The 16,164-nt window shown below is 50.5% G+C and overlaps 1 protein-coding gene across 2 annotated transcripts in view; it reads right to left on the minus strand.

Moving 5' to 3' along the window:
* Cacna1b (calcium voltage-gated channel subunit alpha1 B) overlaps positions 1 to 16,164 on the minus strand; it is a 185,102-nt gene that overhangs the window by 18,364 nt on the left and 150,574 nt on the right. For both annotated transcript variants that reach the window (XM_058585864.1, XM_058585863.1), the window contains exons 36-38: positions 14,069 to 14,196; positions 7,860 to 7,956; positions 5,038 to 5,146 (exon numbers count right to left, since the gene is read on the minus strand). In XM_058585864.1, the coding sequence (XP_058441847.1) occupies positions 5,038 to 5,146; positions 7,860 to 7,956; positions 14,069 to 14,196 (334 nt within the window). The remainder of the gene's footprint in view (positions 1 to 5,037; positions 5,147 to 7,859; positions 7,957 to 14,068; positions 14,197 to 16,164) is intronic.

Here is a 16,164-nt window from a genome sequence, read left to right on the forward strand (position 1 = left end):
GGTACAGGGGTAGAAAGAATAGTAGAATGAATCAGACAGTATTACCCTACGTACATATATGATTACATGATCAGTGTGATTCTACATTATGTACAATCAGAAGAATGAGAAATTATACTCCATTTATGAATGATATGTCAAAATGCATTCTGTTATAGATAACAAATTAGAACAAATTTTTAAAAAATCACCCTGATAGAAAAGGACAAGGGCATGGACAGGGAATTCCTAAATTTGCACAAAGAGGTGTTAATTAGAAGAATTAAGAATTTTATATATTTGCGTGGGCTCTCTCTCGTCCAGCGAGGAGGTCCACAGAACTGGGTAGAGGAGAGTGTGGCTGCGGGGTCACGGATCAAGACCTCTGGAGACCAAGCTGGAAGCAGGTCTGATTTTATTGCATATAACAGTAGCTAAGCAGATCATAGGCAGCCACCAATACAATTTCTTCCAACTGTACTTGAGGCAACCAATCAAGGAGCGGGCCATGGAGCGAGTACTTACACACAGTCTTATGCCCAGGGCTGTGCCTACAGGTAAGTGGTTTGCCGCTCACGCCTAGCATATGGGGAGTGGTTTGCCACTCAGGTGCTAGAACAAAGACCCATATGTCATGCAGGAAGTACTCCATGCACTTGTCCCCACACATACTGTCTATGAGTTTTGTAAAGGTTGAGAGTTAGGGGTTTAGTTTCATTTTGATACATATGGATTTCCAGTTCTCCTAGGACCACTTGATGAAGAGGCTGTCTTTTCTCCAATCAATGTTTTCAGCACCTTTGTCTTGTACGAGATAACTGTATATATGCGGGTTTGTCTCTGTGTCTTCTATTCTGTACCACTGGTCTACATGTCTGTTCTGGTGTCAATACCATGCCAGTTTTTGTTACTATGGCTCTGTAGTATAGTTTAAGGTTTGGTACCGTGATGCCTCCTGCTTCACTTTTCTTGCTAAGGATTGATTTGGCTATTCTGGGTCTCTTATTTTCCAAATGAATTTCAGGAGTGCTTTTTCTGTTTCTATGAAGAATGTTGTTTATTTTCTTATTGTGACTTTTATAATATATTATGGATACCATCCTTATATTAGACATGTGTTAAGCAAATATCTTTTCTAAATCTTAGGCTTGTCTTCATTTTCTTAAATACCTTTTTATTTGGGGGCAGTGCTAGGGATGGAACCTAGGACCTTGCACATAATAACGTAAGTGCTCAACTGCTGAGCTATATCTTCAGCCCCTTAAATATCTTTGGAAGAGCAAAAATTTTATTTATTTTTGAGACAGGATCTCACTATGATGCCCAGGCAGGCCTTGAACTTAGAACCCTCCTGCCTTGGCTTCCTGAGTTGCTATGATTACAGGTATACAACACTTTGCACAGCTAAAATTTTATTTTTGGAAATTAGATGATTTTTTTTTTTTTTGCAGTGGTAGGGATTGAACCCAGGGTCTCACATATGCTAGGCAAGCTCTACCACTGCAATATGTCCCCAGCCTAGAAATTTTAATTTTTTTAATATTTTTTTTTTTAGTTTTAGGTGGACACAATATCTTTATTTTATTTTTATGTGGTGCTGAGGATCAAACTGAGTGCCTCATGCATGCAAGCTGAGCACTCTACCACTGAGCCACAACTCCAGCCCAAAAGTTTTAATTTTAATGAAGTTGTTTATCAACTTGTTTTTTTATGGTTGATGTATTTTGTGTGTTAAAAAATCTCTGCCTAACTCAAAGTTGCCAACATTTTGTTCCAGATGTTTTATGTTTTGAGATTCTATATTTGTCTATGACCCATTTCAAGTGCTATAGATTGAATTGTTTTCCCCAAAAATTCACTTAAAAAAGCCTCATCACTGATGTGACCATGTTGGAAGACCAGGCCTGTCACAGGTAATTGGTATTAAATGAGGGCCTAAGGGTGGGGCCTGACCCATAGGGTCCGTGTCCTTATAAGACCCCAGAGAGGGCACGCGTATTCTCTCACCTTGTGCAGAGGAAAGGCCATGAGATGACAGCAAGAAGACAGCTGCCTAGAAGCCAAAAGAGTAGTCCTCGGGACAAAGCCTACGCTGCCTGCACTTTGCTCTCAGATTTCGCAGCCTCCAGAACTACGGGAGGTGAGTTTCTGTCTGCTTAAGCTGCCCAGTCTCTGGTATTATGTGCAGGCAGCCTGAGCAGACTAAGGTCGTGCGAGTCAAGAATTTTTTTCATGTTGCATATACTTGTCTGAATTTTTCCAGCAGTATCTGTTGGGAATGATGATCTTTTCCCCTTTAATTGCCTTTGCAACTTTGTTGAAATCAGCTGATCACATGAGTGAGAGAATCTATTCTACCCATTGCTCTGTGTCTCCACCCTTTTATCCACACATAGATCAAGGATGCTTTGTTGAAAAGGGTAAGTTTCGAACTCTGTTCTTCATTTTCAGAACTATCATTCAAGTTCTTTTGCTTTTCTCATAAATTTTGGATTTGATTTGTGAATTACTACCAAGAAGCCTGTTGATTTTGATGATTAATGTAGAGAGAACTGATGTCCCAGCAACACCGAGTCTTCACATCCATGAACATCACACAGAAACGCTCCACGTATTTAGGTTTTCTGATTCCTCTTATGAATGTTTTCTAACTGATAGCACACACATCCTAAGTGAAGACTCTAAGTAATTCCATGGTTGTGGTCTACTTTCATGAGCCCTTTGCTTCCACTTCAGCCACTCACTGCCAGCCCAGAGTCACACATTGACCTTTGTGTACTGGCCTTACATCCTGTGAGCCCGTTACACTCACTAGTTTCAGCCACTTTTACAACAGACTCTTTGGGACTTTTCGCACAGGTAGTCATGCCAATGGTGTGCACAGGGACTTCCACTTCTCGCTCTCATTCTTCTTCTTGCCCTATCACAGTGACTGAGACATCAAGTACCACATTGAACATAGGTGGTGACTGCAGATCTCTGCTTTGTTCCCGATCCTAGGAGAGAATCTGTCTTTCTTTGCTTAAATATGGCATTATTAGCTGAAGTTTTTCCATAGATAACCTTTATCATTGTGGGGTGATATGTTAGGCTTGAAGGAGGTTTCTTTCTGAGCTTACATAGAAATTTTATCATGAACTAATATTACATTTTGTCAAATGCTTTTTCTCTGTGACTACTGATACCATACAGTTTTAATTGTTTAATATGGTAAATTACATTCATTGAGTTTTGAACACCAAACCAGCCTTGCATTCCTGGAATAAACCCCAACTATATCGCCATGCACTGTCTTCTTTTATGTATCGCTAAATTCTGTTTGATAAAGTTGTGTTGAAGATTTCTATATCTCTGTTCATGAGGCATATGGGTCTATAAATTTATTTTTGTGTTATATCATTGATTTTAGGATCAAAGTAAAGCTTATTTAAAATAGGGTGGGAAATACTCTCTCTTTTGTATTTTCTGGAGGAGTCTATAGGATTGACCACAGTCTGAACATTTCTCACTGAATGTTTAGTAGACTGACCAGTGCCACCATCTAGGCCTGGAATTTCTCTGTTGGAAGGCTCTTACTATTAGTTTACTTAACACAAATAGCATCACTGAGGTTATCTACACTTGAAAGAGCTCGGTAGTTTGTGTTCTCAAGGAATTTTTCCATTTCATCTAAGTTGTTGAATTCACTGACATGATGTCGACCATAACATTCCATTGCTATCCTTTTCCTGTCAACAGGATCCACAGTGATGCCCTTCTTTTATTCCTTACATTGGTTATCTGCAGCTTCTCTCTTCATCAGAGGAAAAAGAGAGGACCATCAACTGTGTTGGTTTTCCCCTGATCATTCAGGTTGTCATGCTGAAGGGCAGACACAGACCAGGTCAAAGGCTGCAGCAACACATCAAGAGTTGACAGGCTGGGACCAGGAGCTGGCAGTTGGCAGAGAGATAGAAGTAAACACTTCCTGGATATATTTTGAAGGCAGAGTCAAGAAGATATGATAAGAGATCAAACACAAATCCAAAATTAAAAGGAGAAACGGCAACAAGGATGATTCCAAGGTTTGGCTATGGAGCAGGATGAATAGTTCTCCACTGATGAGGCCAGGAGACTGTGAGACCTGGAGCTAAGTTCATGGGAGTCAACTGCGCAGCACTGACTGGGCTTCCCGGTGACACAGTAACTTGAGGAACACTGGGGTGGACCAGAACGCAAGACTGAGTTCCTAATATTCAAAGCCCTGGGAATAGGTGAGGTGGTGAAGGAGCAAGTAGAGACGATGCTTTTGAGGCAAAGAGAATGCCTGGAAGCATACTGCCATTCAGAGTGAGGGCGGCAAGAAAAAAAATGACGAGATGTAAAAGGTTTCAAGCAGAAGGGAGTGGGAACGGAGGAGGGCTGCAGCAGGGCCACCAGGTGAGCACTGAAAACTGACCTCTGGGTCCTTCAACATGACACAGATCCAACAGAGTGGGCCATGAGCCCAAGTGTGGACTGGAAAAGAGAACCAGAGAGCAGAGACCAGCACAGGGAGCTGGCTGCCAAGGGGGAAGGAATCAACAGAGAGGAGAGAGCAGAAGCCTTTAAAGGAAGGAGAAACGGACACAAGTAACTCAGGAGAGGGAAAGTCCACCAAGCCAGAGCTAACGCATGTGTGTGATGTCCCTGAGGAGTGGGACCTGGTGTGCAGGGGGCTGGCCTCAATGTCTCCCAGCAGGAAAGGGCAGAGCCCCAGGGTGGATGCAGGGCGGGGCGGGGACAGCAGGTCCCGTCTGGTGGCTTCAGGCTCTCTGTGAAGGGGAAGGGAGCAGAAGGCACATGCAGCCTGGGCTGGGCCATGTCTGGCCACCACTGCTGGCGGTGCCTTGGCCTCCTGCCTGAAGATGGGGCCACTCCATTGCTCACGTGTGGACACTACCAGGAGCGAGAGCTGCTGCTGGGTACAGCTGTCCCTCCAGACAGAGCCGCCTCCCCACTCTTCCCTGCAGATCACCTGGGGTTGGTTCTCTAGGCAGTGGTCATGGTCTGCCCTCCCTCCTCTGAGACCTCACCTACCTGGGGCCAGCTTGATCTCCAGTGCAGTTCGAATGAGGGCCATCAGCGTGGATGTGAAGTGCACAGTCATGTCCTCACTGGAGATGGGCATGTTCATGCGAACCAGGCGCTGGGGAGGAGTGGGGGCAGGTCAGGGCCAGGTGCGATGGGGTCACCCCACCCTAGGACTATGCCGTGCTCAGAGTCCATGGAGGCCTGCTGAGCTCCCTGAGGTGGTCCCTGCAGGTACCTAGGCCAAGCGAGTCTGGGTGGATGGGAGTTTTGCCAGCATTCACACTCACCCTCGGCCCTACCCTCATCTGAGCTAAGGATTCTCCTGGCTGTAGAAAAGTGGGGACTCGAGTAAGGATGTGGGGCCAGGAGCCAGGGCCTTCGGGGAAAACAGGGACACTCTCAGCCAGAGGGATCTTTGTCCACTGCCCAAGGATAGAAAAAGGGACTGTGGCCTTGGCTAAGGAAGGTCCAAGACAGAGGCCTCAAGGAGGGTTCACAGACAGGAGGGGGCTCCTATCCTGCACTCTGTCATCTCGCCTCCTTCTGTGTAGCTGGGTGATCTGGACAAGAGGTGATGGCCCTGAGTGTTGCTCTGAGACCCAGATGGCATTGAGCACCCCTCAAGGGGTGACTTTAATTCAGGCCCATAAGGGCTCCACCTCTTACCATCCAGCTCAGTGCCATCAGAAGGCAGAGAACATCTCAGCTCAAGGCAGCAAGAGGTGTCCTCAAGACCAGCTCCTTCCAGTCAGAAGGACCCAGAACTGAGGGCACTACATAGGGCCTCCGGCTCCTCCAGCCACAGCTCGGGTGGCCAGGAACACTCTCTCCCCATCCCCGTGTTGAGTGGGCCCTTTCCCTCTCCTCAGTTTTTAGGGCAGAGCAGTTGGAGACAGGCACATTGGCAGTATGGTCCTCTGGGGCTGGGCCCATAGCTGACCAGAGCCTCAGGCACTGAGAGCCAAGGAGGCCTAGAGGGAAAATGGGGGATTGGGTGCATCTGGGGTGCTACATGGAGCCCACAAGCACCCTGACCACGCTGTCCCCTGCCCACGATGGGGGCTGCAGTCAGGAACTCCTTGCTGGGGTGTGTACCCTGTGGTAGCAGAGTCCTCTAGTCCCTTCCCTGGGGAGGCTACGCAGCCCTGTCCCCAGCATCCTGGCCCTGCATTCTGTGGCCTCAGAGTGACAGAGGTGGGGGTGCTGAAGACACAAGCCAGACGTTGTCCCCCGAATGCTGGCAAAGCTCCACTTGGCACATCCAGCCATGGTGTCAGGACCTCACACAGCATGTGTGCTGTACACCAGGAAAAACCTGCTTCCCAGAGCATGGCGTCCCTGCAGACCGGCACCGATGGCAGTGCGAGAGGCCAAGGAATTCCTCTCCCAGGGAGGGGAGTCGGGATGGGAGTGAAAGAGGAGCAAGCAGATGGTTTCCAAGAGGGGAGAGCTCCGTCCAGGGCGCTTGAGGGCTGCACTCACCAGGGATCCCACTACCTGCCCAGGGCCCCCAAGGGCCAGGGACCTCTGAGAAGTATAAGGGCAAGGTCAGGGCAAACAGGTATCAGCTCCCTCCCCAGCTCCCCAGGGCCATTCATTCCCACTCTGAAGCCTTCCAGGGTCTCACCACACCCAAAACCTCGGAGTCAGGTGGCAAGGCTGGGTAGGGCCTCACAGCCTGCCACCCAGCCTGGTGTCGATGTGGACAGAGCTCTCCCTCCTGGGGTCACAGCTACAGCCTTGCATGCAGGGCCTCTGGCAGACACAACCCGCATGCGAGTCAGGGGTGGGGAGGGGCCGAGGAAGACACCAGAGGCATCTGTGTGTGGCTGGGAGGAGCTGCTCAGCTCCCACAGGCTGCTCTGAATCAGGTGGCAGATGAAGACCTAGAATGGGGCACAGAGACAGGGTGGACAGGAGACACCCAGCGAATTGGGGAAACTCTGTGAGAAGCTCCCTTAGACAGAGGGAGACACAGGCCAGTCCTGTTTGCTGGAAGCAGTGGGGCCCAGAAGGGGCCCAGAAGGGGTGGGTGATTGATGATGGTACGGGCAGGGACAGCGGGCTTGGCCTGCCCAGCCCCAGGAGGGAGGCCAGGAGACACCCTTGGTCTATCCCTTCCTTACAGTTTGGCCACCTTGACTCCAGGCCCTGAGAAGGTGCTTCTCCTGCAGTGGCCGCTGAAACCCCATGATTGATAGCAAAATGCCCCTCTACACCCTTTCTTTCTTGAAACCACAGTGCTTCCCTCCCACCAGGGAGCCCAGGAGCCTCTGGAGACTGTAGCCTGGCCTGGGAACCTGTACTTAAAAGAGCTCGGCAGGCAGGTGTGTGCAGAAGCACCAGAGGTCCTGCAGTTCCCACGTGCACCCAGGGCCTGACCTGAGGACCTGACAATATCACCCACACTAGAGCCTAGGAAACAGGGCAGCCAGAGTGGCTCTGAGCCCAGAAAAAAAAACCACCTCTGTCCAAGAAACTGGTCTGTCCCCTCATTCCTAGGAAGGGAAAGGCAGGGTGGAGGGCAGGGAGTGACCTAAACTCTGGCTCCATCTTCCTGAGCCTCTCTGGGGCTGTCAGCAGAGGGGGCAGCCAGCGCTGTGTACCCTGGGCCAGTGCAGAGACATGGTGGTGGCCATGTCCCCTTGTCTGGGATAGGAGCAGAGAGGGCATGGGGTAGAGGAGACAGGAACAGGGAGGCAGCCGGGTGCAGTCAGCCAACAAGCCCTGAGGAAGCAGACAGGAGAGCCCAGGAGCACCCTGTGGCTGCAGGCCGGGCAGGCCCAGCCCTGGCACAGACGGCTCTGGGGTGCAGGCTCAGGGTCTACCTTGTACGCAACTCGAGCAGGGCACTTCTTCCCCAGCCCCAGAGGCGGGGACATGTGCTTCAGCATCTCAAACATGTCATTGTAACTGATGCGCCCACTGGAAACCCCGTCCCAGAGAGGCCCGGGCACAGTGGGTGGTCCACGGGAGGAGGCACAGCAGGAGGGGCAGAGCAGGGAGCAGGGGCAGGGAAGAAGCAGACAAGAAAACAGATCCAGTTAATCAGTGTCCGGTTAGATGCCCACAACCAAGAGGCAAAGTGAGGGCTCTCTCTGCTTGACTGGACCCTGCGGCCCCACCCCCAGCCTCACCTCCTCACTCCAGCCCCACGCAGGACAGCGGGCGGGGTGACGTCTGAGCTAATGAACATGGAGGGAAAGGGCTGCATCGGGGCGGCTTTGGGCTGTGAATTTCTGGTTTACTCTTTTAGAACACAGATAAGGCCAAATCAGAAAGCGCTGTTTCACCATGCGGGAAGAGCTGCGGAGTGCTGTGGAGACAAGGCTGTGGCTGAGCCACAGCTGCTACGGCCACTGCCGCAGCAGTCACATCGGCTCCCAGGTGAGACCAGAGGCTAGAGTGAGGGAAATCCGCGACAGACCAGGAAACTAGAGAGGGAGTCTGGAAGCTCTATAGCCAAATTCGACCCTGGGCCAAGTCCTGCTCCAAGCCCAGAGACGCCCGAGGCCAACCCGGGCAGGGCTGCTGCTGGGGTCAGGGCTGGGTAGGGAGGAGACTCAGGTGGGGAGCAGCTGGGCAGGCATGGCCTGGCGCCACTCTTGCACCGCCTGACAGCGTAAGCCCCACCAACAGAGAGGCAAGCCTCCTGGTGGGCCTGGAACCCAAGGCTTGGACTCAGGGAGGTGTCTCAGGCTTGTGATGAAGTGTTCCCCAATCAGAGAGGCCACTGGGTCTGGGGCCTCCCTCAGCCCTTGGGTGCCTGCTCCCAGGCTTGGGGTCCCAGAGGCACAGCAGGTTCAGACCCGGCCTCTTCCCGGCAGGTGGGTCTGCCCAACACTGCTCTCCTCCCACAGTTCTACACCAGGGGCTCCTCCACTGTGCTGAGCAGATCCATCTAGAGGCAATGCAAGTGGGCTTGTCTTTGGGCCCCACTCTGCCTCTGCCTCCCCCAAACCCCCAGAGAACCAGAAACCTCATAGGAACCAGAGGGGCAGCTGCTCCTGTTTACTAGGGTCCAAGCTCCCTCCCACGGGCCCTCAGCCTCTGGCCTATCTGACCGTCAGCCCACCCACGAGAGCCTCGAGGAAAAACCCGGGTGACACGGCTGCATCCTAGTGCAGAACCTGGCCCCACCCAGTGGCTGCTCCTGGCTGACATGGCCTGGCCAGAAAGCCTTCTGTGCACTGTCTCCAAAGCTGCCTGCCCCCAGCCAGCTGGAGGGATCAGGGAGATTGACAGGGAACCAAAGCATCACGGAGGCCAGAGTGCGGGGCAGGGCAGGGCAGAAGGAAGACAGGTGAGGTGTCATCATTCCCAAACCAGGCAGGGAGTGTGTGCTGTGTTTGCGATTCGGGCAGGGAATTATGTTGGATGGAGGCTCTGAAGTTGCAAACCTTGTAGGCCAACCTACGAGGGCAGTTCTTCCCTAAGCCAACGGGTGGCGCAATACAACGCAACAAACTGTACATATCCTTATAATGAATCCGGCAACTGGAAAGGAAATGTCACAGGTTATGGCAACAAAGGCAGGGTGCAGCCCATCCCGCCCGCCCACCCAGCAGGAGGGGAGGACGTGGTCTTGAGCAGTCCTGAAGGAGGCAGGAGTGCAGCTGGGTAGGTCAACTGCTGCGGGCCTGGGGTTTGGAGCTCCCCAGGAGGTGTGTCAATCCCAAGATCAATTCCGGAGCCCAAGTACTCTGCAGAGGTAGAACACATCCACACCCACAGGCCCACGCCGAGCCCCCATTCTGCACACACTGCTCCCTCCCCGTGCTTGGTGGGGCTCACCTGGGCCTGCCATGCCCTCCCTGTCCCTGTCTGCCCCTCTCACTCCCTGAGTGCTGGGGCCTCTCTCCACAAGTTTCTTTCTACCCTGGCCCCTTCTGGTTCCCCATCACAGCAACCGGAGGAAAAACCCGGATGAGATAGCTGTGTCCTGGGGCAGATGTCCCCTGACAGTCCCCATCTCCCCGACACACTGTGTGTTGCCCTGGAACCTGCTGGTCCATCTAAGGACACCCTTCTCCAGGGCCAGCAACCCTGGGCCACCACTGTTGCCCTCCTCTCCTATGCTATCGTCCCCTTTTTCCAATCAGTTCCAAGTCGTGTCAAATTTCTTCTGGAAGAAGAAGAGAAACCTTCACTCTGGCTTCACCCAAGGTGGCTTGCTCACCTGTTGGACCCTAGTTACCATTATAGGGTGCTGGGTACATGACAGATTTTTGGCCTCAGGACTACCCTGCCTATCAAATCAATCAGATGCCACTAGAGGAAACATTGGGGCCTGATACTATCAGTCCCCAATTCAAAAGTTTGCCCACTGTCTACAAAAAAAAATATGGAAGCAACTTGCTCAACCCAAATTTCAGGCCCTGTCTCAGCCATCCCAGACTCCTTCCAGGCCCTTTGTAATGCATTCTCCACTCCAGCCTGGCACAACCCTCCTGCTCTTCCCACACCTCTGCTCCCACCCTTCCCTCTCTTCCACCCATCTTGCTCAAGTGGTATACCACCTTTCCTCCTCAGAAACGTCCGGCCTCGAGTGAAGGCCATTGCCTCCCACAGTGTAGCCTGGATGCTGCTCTGAGACATGTGCCTGCTTCCTCTTTGGACCCAGCCCAACACACAGCTACACCCAGGAAACGTTCACTGGCAGAGGGGTGAACATAAAACAAGCAGACAGATCACTCCAAGAAATGTGACTGTGATTCTCCTCTCGAGTCTCCACAGCTCCTCACAAGTGCTAAGGCAACAAAAGAGGCTGAGGAAAGGCAGTGCCAGAAATCAACAACCCATGCCTTCCTTGCCTCCCACAGCATGCACGCGCTCACACACATGCACACACAGCCATGTGCATACAACACGTAGTGAACTCACACACCTGCACTCACAGCATGTGCATGAACCTGTGAACACCCCTCACGTGCACACAAATATAGGCATGTACACACAAAGATGCAGCTCCCTTGCACACATATACACACATACTCTCACAATCACATGTATGCCCCAAACATGCACATGTACACACATTTGTGTGAACACACATTACATACATATTATACATGGGCTCACACATGCACACAAATATACCTGTGCATCTGCACAACGAACACAAGTCTGTGCTTGTGTATACAAACCTAGCCACACATGTGCATATACATGCATACACAAATGTTGGGAAATTTAACAAAGTTTTGTTACAGATTCAAAGTTTCTCTCAAATCAGGAGGAGACCAGGGAAATAAAGATGACTACTCGCCTGAATCTGTTGTGGAGGCTACTGAAGACCAAGGTTCTCTCTCCTCTACCCAGAGGTGGATCCAGACACAGGCTGCCTGGTCACAGCTTCTGGGCTGTCTGCCTCCTCGGGCAGTCTAGAGGCACTAGGCACACATGGGAGCACTCCCATGTGTTGCCTAGAGAGCGTGCCTGCCCCTCGGGGTTCCTGGGTCTTATGTGTCATTTATGCCCCACTGGGGCATGGCTTGTGCTCTGCTATCTACTCCTCCACAGGACTTTCTTTACCATATCCCAACCACCCACACCTTCCAGAGCCCCATGTTCTTTTCCCTGGAATCTGAGAGATAGTCTGAGCTCTGCTGCACACAATCACAAAGCTGCGTGGGCCCACATCCACTTTTGTTTCTGCTCTTGCCTGCAGTCACGTGTGGAAGACCTGGCTGTTGCCTCCCTGTGGCTGGCTTCCTCCTTCAGTGCAGATCACATCACATAAAGCATGCTCTGCATTATCTTGTTTGATTTTTGCAGTACCGAAGGTTGAACTCAGGGGTGCTCTACTACTGAACGACATCCCCAGCCCCCAATCTGAGACAGGGCCTTGCTAGGCTGGCTTTGAACTTGTGATCCTCCTGCCTCAGCCTCCTGAGCTGCTGGATTACAGGAGTGCATCCGGCAAAGTATCTGTTTTCTGCAACACTCTCCTTTTGGGAAAACATCCAGAAATGGCAGTGACACCTGAGGCCACCAGGCCTGGATGACTTTCCTGGAGCCCTCCTAAACCATGCCTAAGGTAGAATCTGCCTGCCCTGCCCTGTGTGACAAGGCTCAGTCTCCTGGCCACAGACCCGAAGCCTGTGTATTCTAGTAAGAATCTTGGGCATAGAGGACAAAGATACGGGTGCACCAGCAACAACAAGGTTCTCCAAAGCCAGGGAAATGGGCATGGGCACCACTGAATGCACATAGCCACTATGCTGCTCCTGTACTGTGAAAATCCATAAACCTCTCCTTAAGATGGAAAATATACAAGGAGATGCTGTAGTCTTAGAGAAGCCTGGACAGGAGCGGCCAGTGTCTCAGAGTCTCTAGACACTGGTGGCTATGGGATTTGCCCAGATGAGGAGGCTTCAAGTCGTAACCCCTGTGTCCTTGCTGTGATGGGGGGTGCTCCCCAGAGGCCAAGGGAGATGGGATGAAGGAGTCCCATCAAGCCCCAAGGTAGGGAAAACTTGGCTCCAGTTAAGGAAAAGCAGGCAGAGCCCTAGGAGATCCATGGAGTGCAGAACAACACCACAGGGGGCTGGCCACCTCCTCCAGGCTCTCTGCCCATGTGAGGCAGACGTGGTCGGGCAGGCAGCTGCCCCACTGCACAGTTCTGTCATCCCCACAGGGCACAGGAAGTGAGTGAGCATCACCCACCCATTGACAACCACCCATCACAGCATGGCTCCTGAGCACTCAGGGAAGAAAGGCACAGGCAGGCCTCCCAGACACTCCCCTGTGTCCTATCTTGCAGGGGACAGCCTTCAGGCACTACTGTCTGAGTGAGTAAGTAAGTGAATAAGTCAGAGAGGGAGTGAGCAGGTGAGGGAGGGAGCAGGTGAGGGAGGGAGCAGGTGAGGGAGGGGGCAGGTGAGTGAGGGGGGAGCAGGTGAGGGAAGGAGGGAGGGGGCAGGTGAGGGAGGGAGGGAGGGAGCAGGTGAAGGAGGGAGGGAGGGAGCAGGTGAGGGAGGGAGGGAGGGAGGGGGCAGATGAGTGAGGGAGGAAGCAAGTGAGTGAGGGAGGGGGCAGGTGAGGGAGGGAGGGAGGGAGCAGGTGAGTGAAGGAGGGAGGGAGAAAGTAAGTGAGGGAGGGAGTAGGTGAGTGAGAGATAGAAGGGGCAGGTATGTGAGGAAGGGAGCAGGTGAGGGAGGGAGGGAGGGGGCAGGTATGTGAAGAAGGGAGCAGGTGAGAGAGGGAGGGAGCAGGTGAGTGATCAGGTAAGTGAGGGAGGGAGCAGGTGAATGAAGGAAGGAGGGGCCAGGTGAGTGAGGGAGAAAGCAGGTGAGAGCCTGGTACTCTGCCTGCCTTCCTGACTGTGGTCTTGTCCTAGGGTCACAGCACAGAATGGGTGTGCAGGGCTCTTTCATGGAGCAGGGTCTCCAATGACTTCACCTTTGGACCAAACCCTCCCCATCAGAGCCTTGCTCCACGTGGAAAACAATCACACCTCTTTTATGTAACATGTAAACCTTCCCATGGTAAAGGGTCTTAAACGTACTAGAGCCTTCCTGGTAGCTCCCTTGTTTTCAATAGAAGCTCACCAAGTACCCATTATGTGCAACCAGGGCTGGGGCAGAGGTACACCTTGGCTTCTATTCCCAAGGGAGATGGCAGAGAGGAAGACCCCTGGGCCCTGCGCGTGGGGTCCCTAAGACCCCACATTATTTTTGTTCTCAAAGCTCTCCAAGCCTCACAGCATGTGGGGCCATGCTGTCTCCTCCCCGTGCACCCCTGACATGATAGGCCTTCGGAAAAGCAAGAAAGCCCGTGCACTAGGAGCACCAGCCTCACAGGTGCCCTGGGCACAGCCAAACTGAGGCTTCAAAGTCCATGTCTCTGCCCAGAGATGCATCAAAGTATGTAAGACCAAAAAGAAAGAACCACTGAGGGGACATCAGCACCATCCTGGGCACCAACCAACACTTGAAGGGGCACTCAAGTGAGACATGTCCAAGGCCACCCACCCTGTCCTGGCAGCCAGGGGTGGGGACACCCCTGAAACCACAGAACACTGGGGCTCACTCACCACGCAGCTGGGTCGTACTCAGCCCAGACCCGGATGAACTCGTCCAGGTGGTGAGGCCCAAGGATGGAAGAGTCTCGCGTTAGGTACTCAAAGTTGTCCATGATCACAGCCACAAATAGATTTAACATCTGCCGGACAGAAAGAAGAGGTGATAGGGAGACTGCAGCCTGCCCTCTTGCCTGCCCTCATCTTCCAGCCAGTCTGTGTATGGGAACCCTGAAGACAGTGATGATCACTCTGCTTCAACCAGCTCCACACAAGACTGGCTCCTACCTTGGACTGGGGATGCCAGTCTTGCACTGGGACTGCTGGGTCTTCCTCAGCCTCCAGGGCTCTCAATCCTGCACATTTAGTCCCCAACACTAGTCTGCTGGCAGCTCTGCTCTCTCCTTCTATTGCCTTTTCCTAATTTAGGTCCCATAATCTCCTGCCTATCATCCACCCTGCCATCCAGGGTGTCATTTTCAGTGTCATTTGCCCAATACTACCATGGTCACCATCCCCTCAGGTGGCCTCCCCTGAAAGCAGTGATTTCAGGGAGTTAGGAGTTTGCACACCACAGTCAGCAGCTTGTGGGGATTTGCTCCTAATTAAGTTGAAATTCACTTAATATGCAATTCATCATTTTAAAATGTATGATTCAATAGCATTTAATGCAATCACCATATTGCACCACTATTTTCTCCAAATCTAAAAAAAAAAAAAGCATTATATTACACTTGAAAGACACTCAACACCCACTGAGTAATCATCCCTCCTTCCTCCCTCCCCCATCCCTGGCAACCACCAATCTCCTTCTGCCTCAATAGATTTGCTTATCCTGGTTATTTCCTATGAAAGGAATCACAAAATATATGATCTTTTATTTTTTCTGATATAATTAATTTTAATCAATTTAAACAATGCTAAATTTGCTCTAATATATCTTTCGTTTTTTATTTTATGGATACATCATTGTTTTACATAATAGTAGGTTTGTTGTCACATGGTTGTACATGCATACAGTAACAATGTAATTTCCCTAGTATTTTCCCTTTGTCTCCTTCCTCTGTCCCCTGGTTCCTTTCCTCTACTTTACTGATCTCCCTTTGATTTTCATGAGACCCCCACCATCACTTTTTTTCCCTTTATCCTCTAGCTTCCATATATGGAAGAAAACATAGGACACTTGACCTTCTGAGTTTGGCTTATTTTACTTAACATAATGTTCTCAGTCCCATTCATTTTTTCTTCAAATGACAAAATTTCATTTTTCTTTATGGTTGGATAAAACTCCATTGTGTGTGTGTGTATCATACTTTCCATATATATATATATATATATATATATATATATATATACACACACCATATTTTCCACACACACACCATATTTTCCTTATTTTTTCATCTGTCAATGGACACCCAGGCTGGTTCCATAGTTTGGCTGTTGTGACTTGTGCTGCTATAAACATGGTTGCATATTTTTTTAAATCTTTATTTTATTTATTTTTATGTGGTGCTGAGGATCGAACCCAGGCCCTCGCAAGTGCTAGGCGAGCGCTCTACCGCTGAGCCACAGCCTCAGCCCCAAACATGGTCGCATATTTATCACTGGAATATGATGACTTTAATTCTTTATACCAAAGAGTGGTCTAGCTGGGTTGTATGGGAGTTCCATGCCTAGTCTTTTGAGGAAACTCCATACTGATTTCCATAGTGGTTGTACTAATTTATAGTCCTACTAAGAGTGTAAAAGTGTCCCTTTTTTTCTGCATCCTCTCCAGCATTTGTTATTTGTATTCTTAATGGGTGTCATTCTAACTGGAATGAGATGAAATCTATCTACTTTTGATTTGATAAATATGTTGAACACTTTTTCATATATTTGACCATTTATATTTACTCTTTTGAGAAGTGTCTATTTAGCTCATTGGCCCATTTATTAATTTTTTTTTTCCTTTGGTGTTAAGCTTTTTGAGTTCTTTGTATATTCTGGATATTAATCTTCTGTCAGATGAGTAGCTAGCATAGATTTTCTCCCATTCTATATATTCTCTCTTCACATTCTTGTTTTCTTGGATCCATCGATAAATATCAATTCTTGGTATTACTTCC

This window comes from Marmota monax, unplaced genomic scaffold, assembly GCF_021218885.2.
Source record: "Marmota monax isolate L192 unplaced genomic scaffold, Marmota_monax_Labrador192_F-V1.1 WCK01_AAM20220418_F8-fsc00167, whole genome shotgun sequence".
In the NCBI taxonomy this organism is placed as follows: Eukaryota; Metazoa; Chordata; class Mammalia; order Rodentia; family Sciuridae; genus Marmota; species Marmota monax.